Genomic DNA, 17,619 nt, shown 5'->3' with positions numbered 1-17,619 from the left:
GTAATGGGGTTTTATCGCACGTGGGTCGGGGGGTTTAAAACAAAGTAGTTTGTTTGGATTGGATCCAAAATAAGAAGAGAAAATAAAAACATTGTGTACCGTACATCGAGCGTGTGTGTGTATCTTGGAACCTTTTCAAACATTGCCCTCGTCCTCTCTCTCTCACTCTCTCTCTCTCAGCCCATCTCCACCTCTCTCCATCTCACTCCATCATTCCATCTCTCTCGGGCACAAAAAGGGCCTTTTGCCGTGGAAAACGCCAATAACATAATGCGTACACGACGGTTTTTCCCAGGCAATGTGGTCGGCTCTCCGGAATGGGGCGGTATACGGTTGGTTGTGCGAGACCATATACGCGCCATAAAAAGAGATTGCGAATCCAAGATATTGCCGTCTGGGCCCTATTCGATTTGTGTTCGAAATATATTAATCTCCGATCATTATTACATATTTTATTATTATATATATATTTTCTACTACCGGATATCCGATGGCGCCCTAAAAGAGCCGGCGTTTTTATTATACTACGTATGTAATATATTTTTCGCCCGAGTACATGGCGTTTATTTTGATAGGAATCGTCCGTCGCGCGAGGGTACGCTAAACATTTTTCATTAAAATTATAATTTCGTTATTTCCTCGGAAGCCAAAGTTATTCGATTATATTGTTATTAAAACAATTTTATTTTTTAAAGAAATCTACTAAGCCTAATTATTACGTTATTTTTTTATCTACGTTATTAATTCGGCTTGTTAATTTTGATTCGTTAGTTATATACAATTCAGTATTGTTCTTATATTAATCAGTCACTCAATTGTATCTTAGTAGTAATGTGGAGTTGCATGCAATACGTTGTAAAATATCAATAATGTTTTTTTACCCATAATATTTTTCAATTTTGTTAAATAATTGTCGAATTGTATAAATATATCATAATAACGATTGTGTTAAACAATATACAACAACCATAAATAACTCAATCAATGTACCTACAGCTAATTATTCAAAATAATGAATAAATTATAACTCGATAGCGTTTGAGGATAAGGTATCGATAAATACATAACACCGTCCCATGCGGTTCTGCAGACTACGATTTTAGCCGTTAACAATGCATTCTCGCCGTATTGTTTCAACTGTTTGGATAATAATTAGATATTCATCAGTGTTCCCCGAGTCTTGTAAAATAATTTATTCCGTCCTGCGAGTTGTTTTTACTAAGACAAGACTTTCTAAAAGGTCCTCTTATTCTTGATCCGTGTAGGTGATTCGTTGACGGTATTTTGATTACTTACTGTTTTCGTTATTGCTTCCACTCATTCATCGTAAGATAATATTAACCCATTGTCAGTAGGTACATACGGTTGTATGCTTGCGATACGATTATTCTGTTTATCAAATACAAAGTGTTTTACGAGCATGCTCATTGCTCACCATTCTTTTATCCATTAATAATTTATTTATTCAAATGGTACATTCTGACTTTTGGAATTTTCGTAGATATATAGACTTAAACACCATATTTGTATACATTAAATCACAATTTAAACAAAATATAGTTTCTGAATCACTAAACTCAATATTATTCTTACATTAAATATGAAGGAGAGGGGCACACTGAAAAGCTCGGACCCCCTTGCTGAATCTCTGAGCCTAGAACCCATCACAACGTCTTCTTAAGTTCTAACTACTCGAATTTATATCGTAAAAAACAATCAAAAATATAAAATTTATTGATACATAAGCCTTATGTAGGTATTTCTTCATTTTTTATCACCTATTTGGACTTTTTATATTATTATACAATTTAATAATTTTTATATTTCCTATTTTTTTCTCTCCTTTTTTTAACAATTTTATTATTTTTAATGTGACTTAATTTTATCAAATACTTTATGTTAGTTCCAAAACCCAGTGTTTCCGCCGAATAAATGTATAAAAAAAAAAATAATTTAATATTCAGTCTAGTACCTACTTATAATTATACTCGAACTATTTTCACAAACATAAAATCCTAGATTATTATGTAAATGGAACTTTGGAAATTAATTACTTTAATAATCTAATCACATTTGATACCTTGATACCATATTACCGTGGAATAATATTCTCAGTTTAATAAAAAGTTAATAATATTCAGGAACTATTCTTCCGAATTTTTATTTATATTAATATTATTATAAATCTATTTACAATCTCACATATTGTATAATCTGCCAAACTATTTACAGTAAAAAAAAAAGAGCGTATCTCATTTTAAAGTATGATAAGTATTTGAAAATATGGTCTCGAGTATACTCAAAAGTGCCAAAAACCATAACTTGAATATATTGATTATTGAAGGATAAAATGACTGGGGCGAGTATATATTTGCGCCGTGTACATAAAATACAAATGTACAATATTATGTACAATAGTATTCAATATTATGCCGTCATCAAAGTGCGTGTGCTTTGATACTGTAGTGGAATTAATGTACGGTTAATCGAATGAATTGATAATCGATGTACCTACCTGCAGTGTATTATTATATATATAAATAATAAATATGTTGCCGTTTAATTCCGTCGTCTGACAGAAATGAAAACGCTATTAGCGCCAAACCTATATGCCAGCTATTATATCGGGTCAGCGCGTTCTCATTTTGTATGAATAATGAACCGTATTTGGATCGTGATTCGTATATAATGTATACGTATAATATAATATAATGGGGTTTTCTGGATCCGATGTTATTACAATTTCAGCAAATATGGTTTTTCGTATTTTTTCTCTCTCGGTCCGTCGTCACTATTACATGCGTCGTCCGAAACGACGGTGAAGCGAAAAAAAACTCACTGATCTCGCTCCATTGTGCACACTAGCATATATTATTGTACGAACGGACTGGAAGCATTATCGCACCGTTAATTTGGGTGGACAAAAACTATATCGCACTCTGTAAAAATATAATAAAAAATAATAATAATAAATCAACGACACCTCCGCCGAATAACTATATAATAACAATAATATACTATATTAATACCGTCATCCCCACCTGACACCGCCTCGCCCGTCCTCGACACTGCCGGACCTCGCGAATATTATTGTGATTTAATTGTCTGCACACGTATTATAGTATCTCATAACTCGTAACTCGATGTACGGCGGGCGGCGGTTTGCTAGAGTATAATACTATTATTTTTGAGTATATTATTATTATTATTATTATTATTATTATTATCATTAAACTCGGCGGACTTGGCTCGAAATTGGCTGACTGTCACGTGCAGCAGGCCCACCCGCCACCGCCGCTGACCCGCGTTTATGTTGCACGACCCGCGAGTATACCTACGCCGCCGCCGCCGCAGCAGCAGAGGACGCGTCCGGAAAACGTATATTATATATATTATTATTATTATTATTGCGTTATACTTTATCGGACGTCACTGCAGGAATGTCCGTTTGTTGCGAGTCTCCAGCGACGCGTCCGTTGATTTATTGTGAACGCGAAACGTATAATATTATATATATAAAAACCCGGGAAATATATCAAACGTCTCTATTCCCGTCGGTATTTCCGGAAAACGCGTGCGCCACTTCTGCGCCTCCGAGTTTGGCCATAAAAGCCTTGGTGGCACGAGGAAAAAGATGACGAGGAGGAGGAGGTGGAGGAGGAGCAGGAGGAGGAGGGGGAGAAGCTAGAGGAGCTGAAACTTATATTGTTTATGGTGTGTATAAGTAATGAATGTCTTGAGTGTGTTTTCGCCTTTACAGGTAGGTATATATTATATGTGTATATTATATTATTATGCCTACAATAATAATGATAAAACGCCCTCGCCACCGTACTTCCGTATTAGGTAGGGGAGATACCAGTGTTTATACAGAGTGGTCCGGAATGTCCTTACCAAACATATTAGATTTGTGTGCTTAGTAAATAATTATACGTAAATAATTTATATGGTGGTTAGAGGGAGGGGGGGAGGCTCGTCTTGTGCAGATACACATATTACTAACACAGGTATGGCGAAAATAGCGTTATATGGCCGCGACACGCGCGCGCCAATAAATTATAAATACATTTAATATTATCTCATGTCCAATTCTTTTGTAAATATTATCGGAGGTTATTCATTTTGTCTGATTTAGATTAAACGATAGTCGGGTCATATCTCATTTAGGTATATATGAGTCCGCAGGTATTCCAATGAGACCGAATGAGGGAAATTAAGTAATTTAAAAAAATGTATTTCCTTCCCTAATCATTCTTGGTCGATATCCGACTATATGTAACCAAGAGTTGTGGTATACGATTGGCGTGTGGTATACGCCGCGTTGATACACCTCCAAATATAATATGTTATAGTTGTGCTACTGCTGTACAACGGGTACCTTCTTACTATAATTATAGCCTGATTGAAATCCCTATTAGAGGAGGCGTCATCAACTGCGGGAAGTGAGCTGCAATTATGTTATATACCTATGTATATATAATATAATCTAGTACCTATGCCGGAAAACTCTTTGAAAAAAAAAAAATCAAAAATTCCGAAAACTGAAATATGACTTATCGCCCCCGCCGCTTGTACCGGGCGGGCGTCGAGCGAGCGCGTGTGGGCTCTATTCGTTTCTCACTTATCCCTCGCCCGTTCTCACACTCATCACTCTCTCGCACTCAGCGCGTGTCTCGATAGTTTTAAAGTGTGGGACGTGACGTGCAGCAGTTTATACGGGTGAAAAAAATGCCCGCCGACAATATTATTTTGTTGTGTGTACATTATTTTTTGTCCACCTAAACGCGCTGCTCGAGTTAATTATAATAATTATTATGCGGCGGCGGCGAGGCTGGTCTCTATGCCGTCATAACGAGGGACGAGAAAAAGCTTTCGTTATATATTATTTTATTATTATTATGATATTTTCTCTAGAGGTCGGAAAAAAAAACTCAATAATAATAGTAGCTCGTAGTCGTCTCGTCGATGATGACGATATATAATAAAATAAACGCCAGCCGTCGTCTGTGACCTTTTTTCGTTTTTTTTTTCTTTTCATAAATAATCGGGTGGCGTAGGTACTCGTCGCGCCGTCGCCGCCGCCGTCGTCGCCGTTATAGTTATACAAAAATAATAATTTTTATTTTCCCAAATATATTCCGTGTGGGCGCCGCCGGACAAATAATAATATATTACAATATTATTTCTCCTGCATAATATGGCCGGCCCGCGTGTCATCTTCACTTCGTTGCGTGTACGATCGCGTGTGTGGCAGCACCGGTAGCCGGTTCTTACACCTCATTAAGTATACACCAAGGCCCGGTCGTTCATCAATATAATTCTTCGGCTAATATTAAACACATACATGTATACACTGTTATACTAACCGGCCTCAAGTGCGCGGTGGTCGATTACCCGAAAACATGCGTTCTCCGCCGAGTTCGGTAGGTATATAATATTAACTGCAGGAGAAAAATCAATCGTCTCGGTGATTATTATTATAATATATATATAATATATTTGTTCTTCGGCGGACGTCACTATATATAGGCACTGCAGCTCGCCGCCCATTGACGACGATTACCGACCGACGACGTTGGCCGCGTGCACCTATTAAGCTACTATTATACAATATATTACAATAATATACAGGTATTCGAGTGTATGGCATATTTAAACTAAAAACTGTTATTAGTGATCACGTTTTGGTACACAAGACGTCGTCTCTGGGAGAGAGTTAAATAGTCTATGTTATAAATAGAGTCGGTGAGTCGGCGCAGCAGCCGTAATTTTGGGTACCTGTACGTCATGTAGGTACTTACACCCAAACACGTTTAACTGAAACTGCACTCTTTATATAGCCTAATACCAATTTCTCATTATTAATGAGGTTCTTCTCGGAGGACGATTAAAATGAGCTGTTTACGAACAAAATATGAGGGAATTCAAATTTTAACTGCCTATTTCTATAACTCAGCGCTAGATGCACGTTTTAAATAGTCGTCTTCCGATATGCCCGTCTTGTGTTTGTGGAAAATATATTCCTAAACATATAGCCATTCAAACGGTAACCCACTGCGATCTATAGTCGAGTTGACTACACTTAAAAATAGCTAATATTATTTAAGTGTGCCTAATCTATACTAGGTATATACATTAATATCGTACCGGCAAAGTTGAAACACCGCGAACATCGGCGTATTTAATTCGTCTAGACATGAGATCGTCGTAATCGAACAGTTTATAACTATTATACTCGACTTCTGATAACTGCATTATGTCGTCTGTCGGCGAGATCATCTGCTGATATAAATAGTGAAAATGTATACGATGGCCTGCAAGGCCACTGAAAGAATAGCACCTACAGTATATAATATGTAACACTAGAGCTGAGACAGTGACGAAACGTTTCGATCTTAGATGAGTTGTCTATTCGCATTATCGAATATCGACGAAGTATCCACTTATCTGTTTATTATTTACGATCGATCGATAGAATCGCGGTGTCCGCCATCCACGACACATCGCATAAATATACAAAATACACGAATTGTGAGCATTCTTTTTTCAATTCCAAACTCTTTCAACGCTGCCGACCCATGTGCATAGACACATAATATATCAACGTCTGTACGGAACACAGTATACACACATATGGGCAGATCGACGCACTCGCACCTACGATAATATAATATGTTTAAGGTGAATCGTTTGAAATTCCTCCGCGCGTGTGTTGCGCAAGGATATATATATCTATGTATACATACGCGGAAGCGGCCTTCGGAGTGCTTTTCAAAAGTTCTCCGGGTTAAATAAAAATATATATCACGTAGCCAAAGTGCGCAGGTATACCGATATATATATACATACAAAGTCGCGTTAGAAATTTCTCACTTTTAAAATAACCCCCGCCCTTTTCCCTGCTGTTTCTGCTGCAATCTCCGCCTCCCCGGCGGCAGCTAGTCGACGGCGTTAATCTATTCATGACCTTTATCGTCGCCCGTCGTCTTGTATTTATTTTCCATCTGAACTTTTCCGATATATATATATATATATATATAATACGGGTACCGCCAAAACGTTCGAATTCACATCGTTAAACGTATAATAAAAATAATAATAACAACGCGCAGCACATTATATTATATCATTTCCGTTTCCGCGTGTAGTATATAAATTATATTATGCGGCGCGGATGACTGTCGGAGTTCAAAGCTATTTTCTGTCGTGTTTGACGGATAATATGACAATACTCGTCAGTCGTCTGTGTAATAGTAAGTATAAAGGTAGCCGGCGACACAATCGTGAATCGAATATCAATATAAGCGTTTCTTCTCCGTTGCCCGCGTACACGTTCTTAGCGTGCGTATTACACGCTGAACATTGTTATTCGTCTAGTGGACGTTTTGTGTCATTCTTTGCGCCGGCTACCGAACACATTGTTTTATATATTAGACGGCACTATTATATCGTAATGTATTTTATCGTTGAAAACGTAGTATTATTATACGTACGAGCTAGTACGACCGCCGCGACGGTGTCTCTTTTTATCGGAAATAGATGCAAAACATATAGTCATAATCGTTGTCGGTTTTCAACTAAGTGTGCGCAGTAATAAAAATATTATAGTGGTACATGCGACGGTGATAATAATATTTTTCGTGAGAATCCGCTCTATTTTTTTTATTCGACTGCTCGTTAAGTACGTCGTTTCTGTACGACATAAGCCAGAAGTCGTAACGTGTACACCGTAATTTAATATATATAAAGTGAGTCATTGTTGTGTTTTCATTTTTCTCTTTCTCGACATCATATGCCGCGACGAACACCAGATATTATTCTCGGGAGGGGAAAATATGATATTTACACAGTAGCATTATAAACATTATATATATATATATATATACATTTAATACTCGTAAAGAGAGACGAAAAAAACCATGAGCGACGGAGACGATGACAACCCTTGTGCGTTGTCAATATTTGTCCGCCCTAACGACGACGACGACTCGGGTCCGGTCTTAATCCCTTTAAACGCGGAATTCGCCTCCCCACACTAGCCGTTATGACCGTCAAGAAAACTCTGTGACCGAATCCACCGCAGCTCACCCAGCACCCTGCAGCACCAGTGCATCGGCGGCAACCGAAAATGCCATTCACATGTTCATTCATTAATTCGCGGGCGTTTCAATTCCTGCTACATTTCAATTTACTCGTTTTCGAATCGTCCCACGCCGCCCCTCCCCCAAACCGACCAATCTGCATATAAATCCCGTCACAATATCTAATGCGTTTGCACTATATATATGTACATATTATTACGCGCGTGCATAATCCGGTGTCGCGTTTAATCCGGATTTATTTATACGGCGACGCGGTGGCGCGGAAAACAAGTTTAAAAATGCAAAATTTATATTATTCTGCCATGCCCCCGTAAAATATTAATGCGTGTAACGTGTGCCTAATCCCTTTACGTATTTCATAACGAAAAAAATGTCCCATATCGCCATACCCACCTAACGAAACTGCGTATGTATATTCGTCCCGCGCCGTATCCGAAACACACATATATATGTATAAACTGTATGCACACAGCTGCGGTATTAGTACATATTATAATATATACAGTCAGAAATTATCGGAATTCATATTTTGTTTTCTAATTGCACGCCAAAAACTGCGTACAGTGCAGTACACTGCATTCTCTAATGCTGCAGCGACTTGTCGATTTCATATCATATTACGAATTAAGCTCAAATGCCGCGCAGTTTGATAATATTTTCCGTCAAAAACCCGACGACATATACGTTACTGCTGAAACTGGCGTTTGACATATCGTCGATAAAAACCAAAAAAAAAAATATATACATTGACTGACCTATGTATTAATAATCATTATTATTGTTTGCTTACAGTGCTCAAAGACGAATTCCGAGTGGAGCCGAAAGACACGAAAGTGGCTCAGGGGCAGACGGCGCTTCTGGAGTGCAGTCCACCGAAAGGTCATCCGGATCCAATGGTCGTTTGGAAGAAAGACAGAGAAGACGTGCACATAGATTCGATGACAAGGTACACTCCATAATAACATAATATTATGTATATTATACTGCAGCAAAGTTTTCTCAGAACAGTAATTTTTCAATAAGACAGATCCCTAACGAGTTTAATATTCAGCGTATATTATTACGTCTTATTATATTAGTACTTATATGATGTCTCTCCACTAACATAGCCACGGCGACGAATGTGAAATAACATATCGTATAATATAACCTAATCGGTCCGCGATTATCGTATAGGTAGGTACGTTATAAAATAATATATATGACCGCTTAATACGGCTGCAAATGTATTGTCATCGTTGCTGTCATCGATTTCAGCTGATAGTTTATTACATTCCTATGAGCAGCTTATATTTTTTCACTCATAATAATTATAATCAGTGTTGAGAGAAAATGATTCGTGTATATGATTAACCGATGATTAAAATTTATGTAAGCATATTATGTCCATAATAATTTAAAGTTAATTACCAGCTACATGAGAATAAACATATTATATTCAAAATTGAATTTGTCAGTCTCAGTATAGTGTAGGTACTAACAATATTATGTAAATAAAGCCGTTATAAACTAAATTAATTATGGACACAGATATAAGATCAATTTCACCAACTAGTTTATTTCATAGTAAAATTGTTTTTATTTTAACATCGATACCATGCTTACATCGTCATATCATACACCTACCTAAGCCTTTTATAAATCGTTAAATTGAATCATTATTTATTTTAATTATATATCAGTCTATCGACAATATAATTAGAATATTTTGCCATCACTGCTTATAATTTACTTGTTCTCAATCAATAAATACTCTTATGGCCCATTATAACCGTAGTCACACTGTTCGTTCTGTTATTCATGTAATATATATAACACATGCTGAGCTTATCATATTATTTATATTTTCACGTGTATTATTTAGCTGCAGTTCTTAGGTCGTCACTGACATTATGACTTGTTTGTTTAGGATGCGAATCGTAGACGGTGGCAATCTGATGATTACAGACGTCAAGCAAGATGACGGTGGTGAATACCTGTGTGTGGCACAAAACATTGTAGGCAAGAAAGAAAGTACACCGGCCAAACTCACAGTAAACGGTACGTATTTGTGATATGATGATAATACGTTGTAGAACATAATTTTATTCATTTTTAACCGCATCTTAAATTTAATTAAGTATTTAGGTGTAATGCTCGGTAATAAATAAATACTAAAAATAAAACTAACAATAAAATATACCGAACAATATTATCGCTATTAATGGGTTTGATTTTAACATTGATAAATAATAAGAAAAATACATCATTTTGTTTCAGAATAATACATAACATTATAAAAAAAAAAACAGTGGTTTCCGTTAAATAAAAAATATAAAACCTGAACATTAGTGAGACAAAATGTTTTAATTTTACTAAAAACGTTAATATAATTAATATAATCGTACATAAAGGAAAAACATCTCTTTACATACCTAATATAATCGGAAGTATCCTGATTCAGGATTGACCGATCAACGTAAAGCCTAACTATGCTAGAGACTTGAAATTTGCACGGTACCTCCGTATCACCACGAAGTAAGCAAGTATTTTACAAAATTTTAATTTTAATGACTTGCTCACGCAGAAATGTTTGTTTTTGAATGGTTTCCATTTGTTACAGATTATAATAAAGTGATAGTATAAAACAGCAGGTACTGGATATTTTTCGTTCATTATAATTTATAACGAATTTAACTGCAAAGTTCGAATCTTAAGTGAGTTGGCATTTTTTACGAGCAAAGAAACGCAGCACGTGGTCAGCGTAGGTGCCCATCATACTAATAAGCTGACGAAATATTATAATATCTAATGTTATAGCGTTCGCGAGCACCGCACAATCAACGATAGATTATTATTTTGGGCCGCGGAATGTGTCCCTCGGCGAGCCCGCCGCAGTAATGCTTGTGACTATACGTACGTCGTTTATTGTATTATATATTTATGTGACGTTAATTAGTGACAACGTTTGTTGGAGAAAAAACACGTCTCGTCGGGATTATTCAGAGAGGGAACAAAAACCATCGCGATAAAATAAGTACGCTGCGACGCGTGGTTTATTGCCAAGCTCCGACGGAACGGACACCGCGAGACCGTTGAAATTAGTCGTACATTTTTTATACGCTTTCGTGCGGCGTTTACACGCGTGCATAATGTATAACATACCTATATTTATGTATATGCCATATTGTGTAAGTCGTGTTTTGAACTGCTCCGCGTGAGAAATATATCGTAAAACGACGAATTCGACACGGTCGAAATCGAGTGTGTGCGCGCTCGTTCTCTCCCCACGCCGCACACCACACATCACCCACCCAAAACACACGCACACACACATGTCTGTATTATAAGCATTCAATATTTACACAGACAATCGTATACCGGTCTCTTTTAGTTTTTCCGTATACGCGTGAATTCGATTATATTGGGTGCAAATATCCGCGAATGTTCCGCCGCCGCCGGAGGGTGAGAATGAAATCGCGCTCGGAATAGTAAATGCCCGTCGCGTATATTATTGTACCTACATTTATATACATATATATATATATATATACTATGTGCGTGGATCTTTTCGACCTACCTGTCGAGTCGGTATACTTTTTGTACTTCAGTGCGCGTACGAAAAGCTATATATATTCCGTGTTACACGATAACAAAATATAAAAAAAAAAATACCAGCAATAGACTCGTCATCACCGGCTCATACCCATACACAATATACATACATATATATATATATAAATGTATTGTATATATTTAGGACAGCACATTATTATACCGAAGGTTTTTCATATAAGTATATAATATAATAGGTCGTAGTGGGTATAAATTATTATACATAAGTACGTGCGAAGTTCCGTCGTATATAGTTTCTCCCGCTACAGTTTCCATCATGATATACATATATACCTACAAGACATATGTATATAATGTATATCGTGTATTATATATATATATATAGTATATACGCACGAATAAGGATGTATATAAAAAAATAATACATATTCGTTGTTCGCGCATTACTGTGGCATTTTTTTTTCTATCTCACTTTATCTCGCTTACGACTTACACAGAGCCCTCATCGTGTCGAGCAGTCACTTTATTCCTGCACATCGGCGTGACTGGTGGTTTGATGGGGGGGGAGGTGTGCAAAGAATACCCACAACAATCGAAACCGCGATTTATTTCTTTTAAATTTTAAACGTCAATCTCCGACGGCGGCGGCGGTGGTAGTCGTCGTTTGGTAATTACGTGAATTCCCCCCCCCCCTCCCCCAACAACACAGTGGCACTGACGTGATTTTACCATCAAAACGTAATATGTATTTTAAAATCGAAAACTACCCACATATACCTGTTTAATTTTAGGAAGGGCGGGAAAACGGATCCACAACAGTGGTGCACTTAAATTGCCTGTCACAAACGCCGTGTGAACGTCAATTTATTATCGCAGGATTTCACGTGATAAATATGTGCGTAATTTTATGTATATAATCAAAAGCCGAAAAAAAATGAGCACACAATCGCGTCGAAAGCATTCACCGATTATAATAGGCACCTAATAAGTGGGTATTGTTGTACGGAATTAAGACTATTTACAATATAGAGGTGCGCATTTCAATATTTGTTATGTGTATGTGTGTGTGTGTACTAAACTCATTACTCAAATAATACCAATAGTTATCGATAATAGCAGTTATCCACGATATTCCAGCACCCCGATAAAATGTCACGCCCATTCTGCCCCTATGATCCCACACTACTATAATATGTATGTAGGTAGTTACGATGGTATGGGAAACGATTGAAAAAAGTTTTTCCGTTATCAGACCTGATCGAAACTAATACAGCGAATCGGATGGATTTAGGATGCACACGTTCACCGCGCGAGTTTGAGAAATCGACTAGAGCCATTTGGCGTGCACACAGGGTTGGAGAGTTCTGCAGACTATATGCGGACTGATGTATTATACACGTCAGATATATTTTTTTTCCACGAATAGGGAGAATTCGCTGAAAAAGTGCAGAATGTTTAATGCGCCGGAAACTGAGATTTTTTTCGCATTCGGTCCGCCGCTGCCGCCGTCGACGCCGTTTTCCACTCTTGTACGAAATAAATTCTTTCCCGTGTATTCGCATAAGTATATCATGCGTATATATGTATATACATTTTGTGTTGTCGTATTTTTTCCTCCCTTTCTGATGCAACAATAGGCGCACGTCATCGGAGTAAGGACCGTTTGAATGAAAAAAAAATAAAACTCGTATACGCATTTAGAAAATATTGTGCCGCCGATGGCGATACGTACACGGCGGGCTGTTGGAAAGTCATTAATCCGGCGCTGCACGAGGGTTGGAGTTGGACACCCGTTGCATTTGGCATACGGACCTGCAGACGGAAGGACGGGGGAAAAAATGGTACGGGCGATTCGAAAAAATAATTGACAAAACAATAGCATATAATATAATGGTTGTATAATATGACTGCGCGCGTCTAGATAATGTGTACAGTATTTACTTGCATATTATTATAATATGACGTCCCGTACAGCGTTTAGTATAATAAGTAATAACCATTATAACTTTATAGGTACCTGTAAGCAAGCCTGGGAAAGCTAATGATGATTTTTAATCGGGTCAAGTTGATGGAAAACATTTAAACATACACATTTTAGAGTGATCCTATTTTTTTTTAACTCCGTTAAGTTAAACGTTCTATGAAAACAGGCAATTAACTTATTAACCCAAGTTGAGTTTTTTTTTAAATATATAAATAGCCAGTTATACGGTTTAAAATAATGAAAAGTAAATGTTTATGCAATATGCATCATCAATAATAATTGTATTATACTTATTATACCTATATTATCGAATGATTTATAAATAATTAATGGAACTTGAATTTGACTACGAATAACTCGTTTTTTATTAAGTTTGTAATCAATAAAAATCCGTTCAGTTAAAAATTAAATTTAAATAAGGTAAGTTAAAAAGTTAAAATTAACTTTTATATTCGTTAATGCTCAGGCTTGCCTGTAGGAATGATTATTTTATTGTTATTATTAGTACTTTTGACACATATTTTGTCCGTTCGTCAGTACATTGCTGCGGTGTCACTGTATTCTCATAATATGGAGTGCATCATAGAATTTATATGATATTATAATATATAGTTATTCTTTAATTATACAACGTAATATAGGTACGGTCGTTAAAAAGCCCAAAGTAAACTTCGTTTTTATTTTAAACACACAAACAAAAGTTAATTTTGATAATGTTAGTTTAATAAAATGTGCATTAAAAAATGTGTGTTTATGTATTTACCACCCCTGTTTTAATTACATCTTTAATGTCATTGATACACGCATTATAATGATACGCTTTCGATGCTATTTTGTCTCTTGTAGTTTGCATACGATTATTTAATGAATAATAATTATACATCTTAATATCTTAATTTAATCGCGCACATTGAGTTATAAATTTAATTACACGCTTGTTTTGAATTCTAACAGGTCCGATCATTGTATAAATTATAAATACATAAATCGTTTAACTGTGTAATAAATATCCCTTTAAAATTAACGGGTTACGACCCACTAAATACACACTTATCCCTGTAATACGCCCCGAAGTTAAGGTCTAACCGACCAAAACAACTTTAACAGTTATTACAGAGTAAACTCGCCTTGCTTAATCTTCTATAAAACAAGATAAACTGTTATTTGTCAAAGTTTGCTAAGTAACCAAAATGCCTCCGAAATTCTAACGCTGATAATTACGATGTTAATGATTTGGGTACGATTTTCAAACCTTAAACTAGCGTCTGCACAACTTTCCTAAAAGCCATCGCACGATTAAACGTATTTATATCTCGATTATAGAGAGCTTTCGAAATACATCCAACATTTTTTTTGTTTTCAAGTTTTCTTTTTAACTGTTACCAATATATTTCCAACCCCAAATTAATTTTATATAATATTGAAAAAAAGTAAGATATAACTCTTGAAGAATTACCTGTTAAGCAAATAATATGTGTATTATAATAGTAGTGTGTTTAAAAACAAACCATCTAAAGGTATTATAAAAATTAAAATATTAGCTACCGCAGTTTAAAGGAGAAAAATATTTTTTTGGCTATTATTACCTATAGGTACCTACAATATTATACCTAATCAATAACCTGTTTTTAACATATTTTTTTTTCATGTGTTCACAGTGAAACCATTCATAAACACCGAACCCAAAGATGTAACTGTGCACACCGGACAGACTGCTGAATTCGAATGCAAGGTGGGTGGCGATCCAAAGCCGAACATCTACTGGGAACGCGATGGTAATAAAATGCCTTTCGGCCGAGCCCAGATATTGGACAACAAATCACTGCGAATCATTAACGTGATAGCACAGGACGAAGGACTCTACGTTTGTAACGCGGAAAATGACGTGGGTTCTGAGAAGGCCAAGGCTTCATTGACCGTGCACTGTAAGTATATCAACCATAATTTTATACTGATGAGTTATCGTTTTAACTTATTAATTAAGTACATTTTACACAAAAAATATGGAAGAGCACATATCTTATTGTATTGTATTGTTCAAAATATTATGTTTTCGACATAAGACAATTATTTTCTCGGATATCTGTTGTACTTTTTGAAAAATAGTCAACTAAACAAATTTTGTCACCTTACTATATTTTATAAATGGATACTTCTACATTTGATTTTATTATTTATTGACATATTTTTAAGTACGCGTAAAGAACAGTATTAGTATATTGAAATTATCAGAAAATTGTACAGTTTAAAAATGAAGGTTGTTATTGTTCTGAAAAAGTGAGCGTTAAACGAAAAAAAAATAGACACAAACATAAAATAGTTTTTAATAACATCCGATTTTTAATCTAAAATTTAGGAATTAATATTATTCGTTTAAAAAACTTACTCTACATATTAACAAATTTTATTTTTAAATTTCTCGTGCATACTTCAAACAGACTGTTTAAAAGATAGGTAGGTATACATACAAAAATGGCATACTATATATTATATTGTAGTTTCAAGCTGCTACTGCGCCGTATACATAATAATACATTAGTTCCGTTTTGAATTGTAAATGCAAACCTCTGACATATTATTATGTTAATCTCATCCCTTGTTCTATAGCCCCGCCGACATTTGTGACTAGACCCAAAGACCAAAAAGTAGGTCTCAACGGAATTGCAAATTTCGACTGCGTGGCCCAAGGCAACCCGCCGCCGTCTGTGTTTTGGTCACGTGAAGGATCCCAGGTGCTGATGTTTCCCGGAAACGCGTATGGACATTTTCACGTGACTCAAGACGGCACTCTGCGCATACAGGGAGCTCAAAAAGAAGACGCTGGTTTCCTCGTGTGTTCAGCGCTGTCTGTCGCCGGGTCGGTGACTTGGAGAGCGTTCTTGCAGGTATGTATTGTTATAATATTATAATCGTGTTGTTTGGGTTAACACCTGCACTATACCGTGGTCGTGGTTTACAAGCCTGCTATATTATCGTCTATAAATATTAGTGTCTTTGTGGTAAATATTCGAGAGGTATACAGGGGGATTCACTGAACACGTAGCTCATCCACTTTTTATCCTTAATAAATAATGCATTTATTCAAATTCTGCCTTTTGGAATTTTTAAGTAAGAGTAGGTATAAACTTATTCAAACTATATTATAACCATATTTTCAAATGAATACTACAATTTTGCGGAATTTGTATAACATATAAGACGAATGGCTTAAGGTGATACAATTTTTTTTTCTGGATCAGAGCGATTATTCTATTGGTTTTATCATACGACATGTTTTGGATTCTGAGGGTTTTATAAATGAGTTAAACTTATTATAAATTCCACATTGAAGTAAAATATGGTGGTAATCGTGTTTGGAGAATCGCCCTTTATACAATTTACGCCTTTGTATTGCTCTACGTTTTCACACTATATTGAAACGCCAACTACAATGATTATTGCATGTCTCCGACCACTGTCTACAGGTCACATCCGTACAAGACGTTCCTCCACCAGTCGTCGACATTGGACCGACCAACCAAACGTTGGCCACGAGATCAGCTGCCACATTACCATGTCAGGCGTCCGGTATACCTTTGCCTACCATAAAATGGTACAGAAACGGAAATTATTTGTCTCCAGACGATCCCAGAGTGACCATTACTTCGTCTGGTACACTACAAATAGACGGTAAGTTTCTATAAGTTATTGTAATATTATGTAAGTTGTTGTATGATAATAATAATATTATATTTTTATTATTATATCAAAGCCATACGGTATACTTACCTATATTAGGTACACAGCAGACACACCCATACATAAATACATTGCACAAACTGTTGCCGCTATTCATGATTTTATTTATTGAAAATTTTCTTTTATTTATTATTACTTTAAACACAAAAGGGAAAATCTCTTTTTATATAGTAGCTACGCTATACTTTATTTTTGAACTCGTATAAATAAATAATAAAATTATTATATTATTATATTATT

The 17,619-nt window shown here is 35.9% G+C and overlaps 1 protein-coding gene across 2 annotated transcripts in view; it reads left to right on the top strand.

The window, feature by feature from the left end:
* LOC111037980 (roundabout homolog 2-like) overlaps positions 1-17,619 on the top strand; it is a 182,481-nt gene that overhangs the window by 154,259 nt on the left and 10,603 nt on the right. For both annotated transcript variants that reach the window (XM_022320880.1, XM_022320881.1), the window contains exons 3-7: positions 8,895-9,048; positions 10,012-10,142; positions 15,300-15,566; positions 16,249-16,526; positions 17,106-17,310. In XM_022320880.1, coding sequence (XP_022176572.1) covers positions 8,895-9,048; positions 10,012-10,142; positions 15,300-15,566; positions 16,249-16,526; positions 17,106-17,310 — 1,035 coding nt within the window. The remainder of the gene's footprint in view (positions 1-8,894; positions 9,049-10,011; positions 10,143-15,299; positions 15,567-16,248; positions 16,527-17,105; positions 17,311-17,619) is intronic.

Source organism: Myzus persicae, unplaced genomic scaffold (assembly GCF_001856785.1).
Source record: "Myzus persicae strain clone G006 unplaced genomic scaffold, MPER_G0061.0, whole genome shotgun sequence".
In the NCBI taxonomy this organism is placed as follows: Eukaryota; Metazoa; Arthropoda; class Insecta; order Hemiptera; family Aphididae; genus Myzus; species Myzus persicae.
Note: the sequence above shows the minus strand (reverse complement) of the source record. Positions and strands in the feature narration are given on the sequence as shown.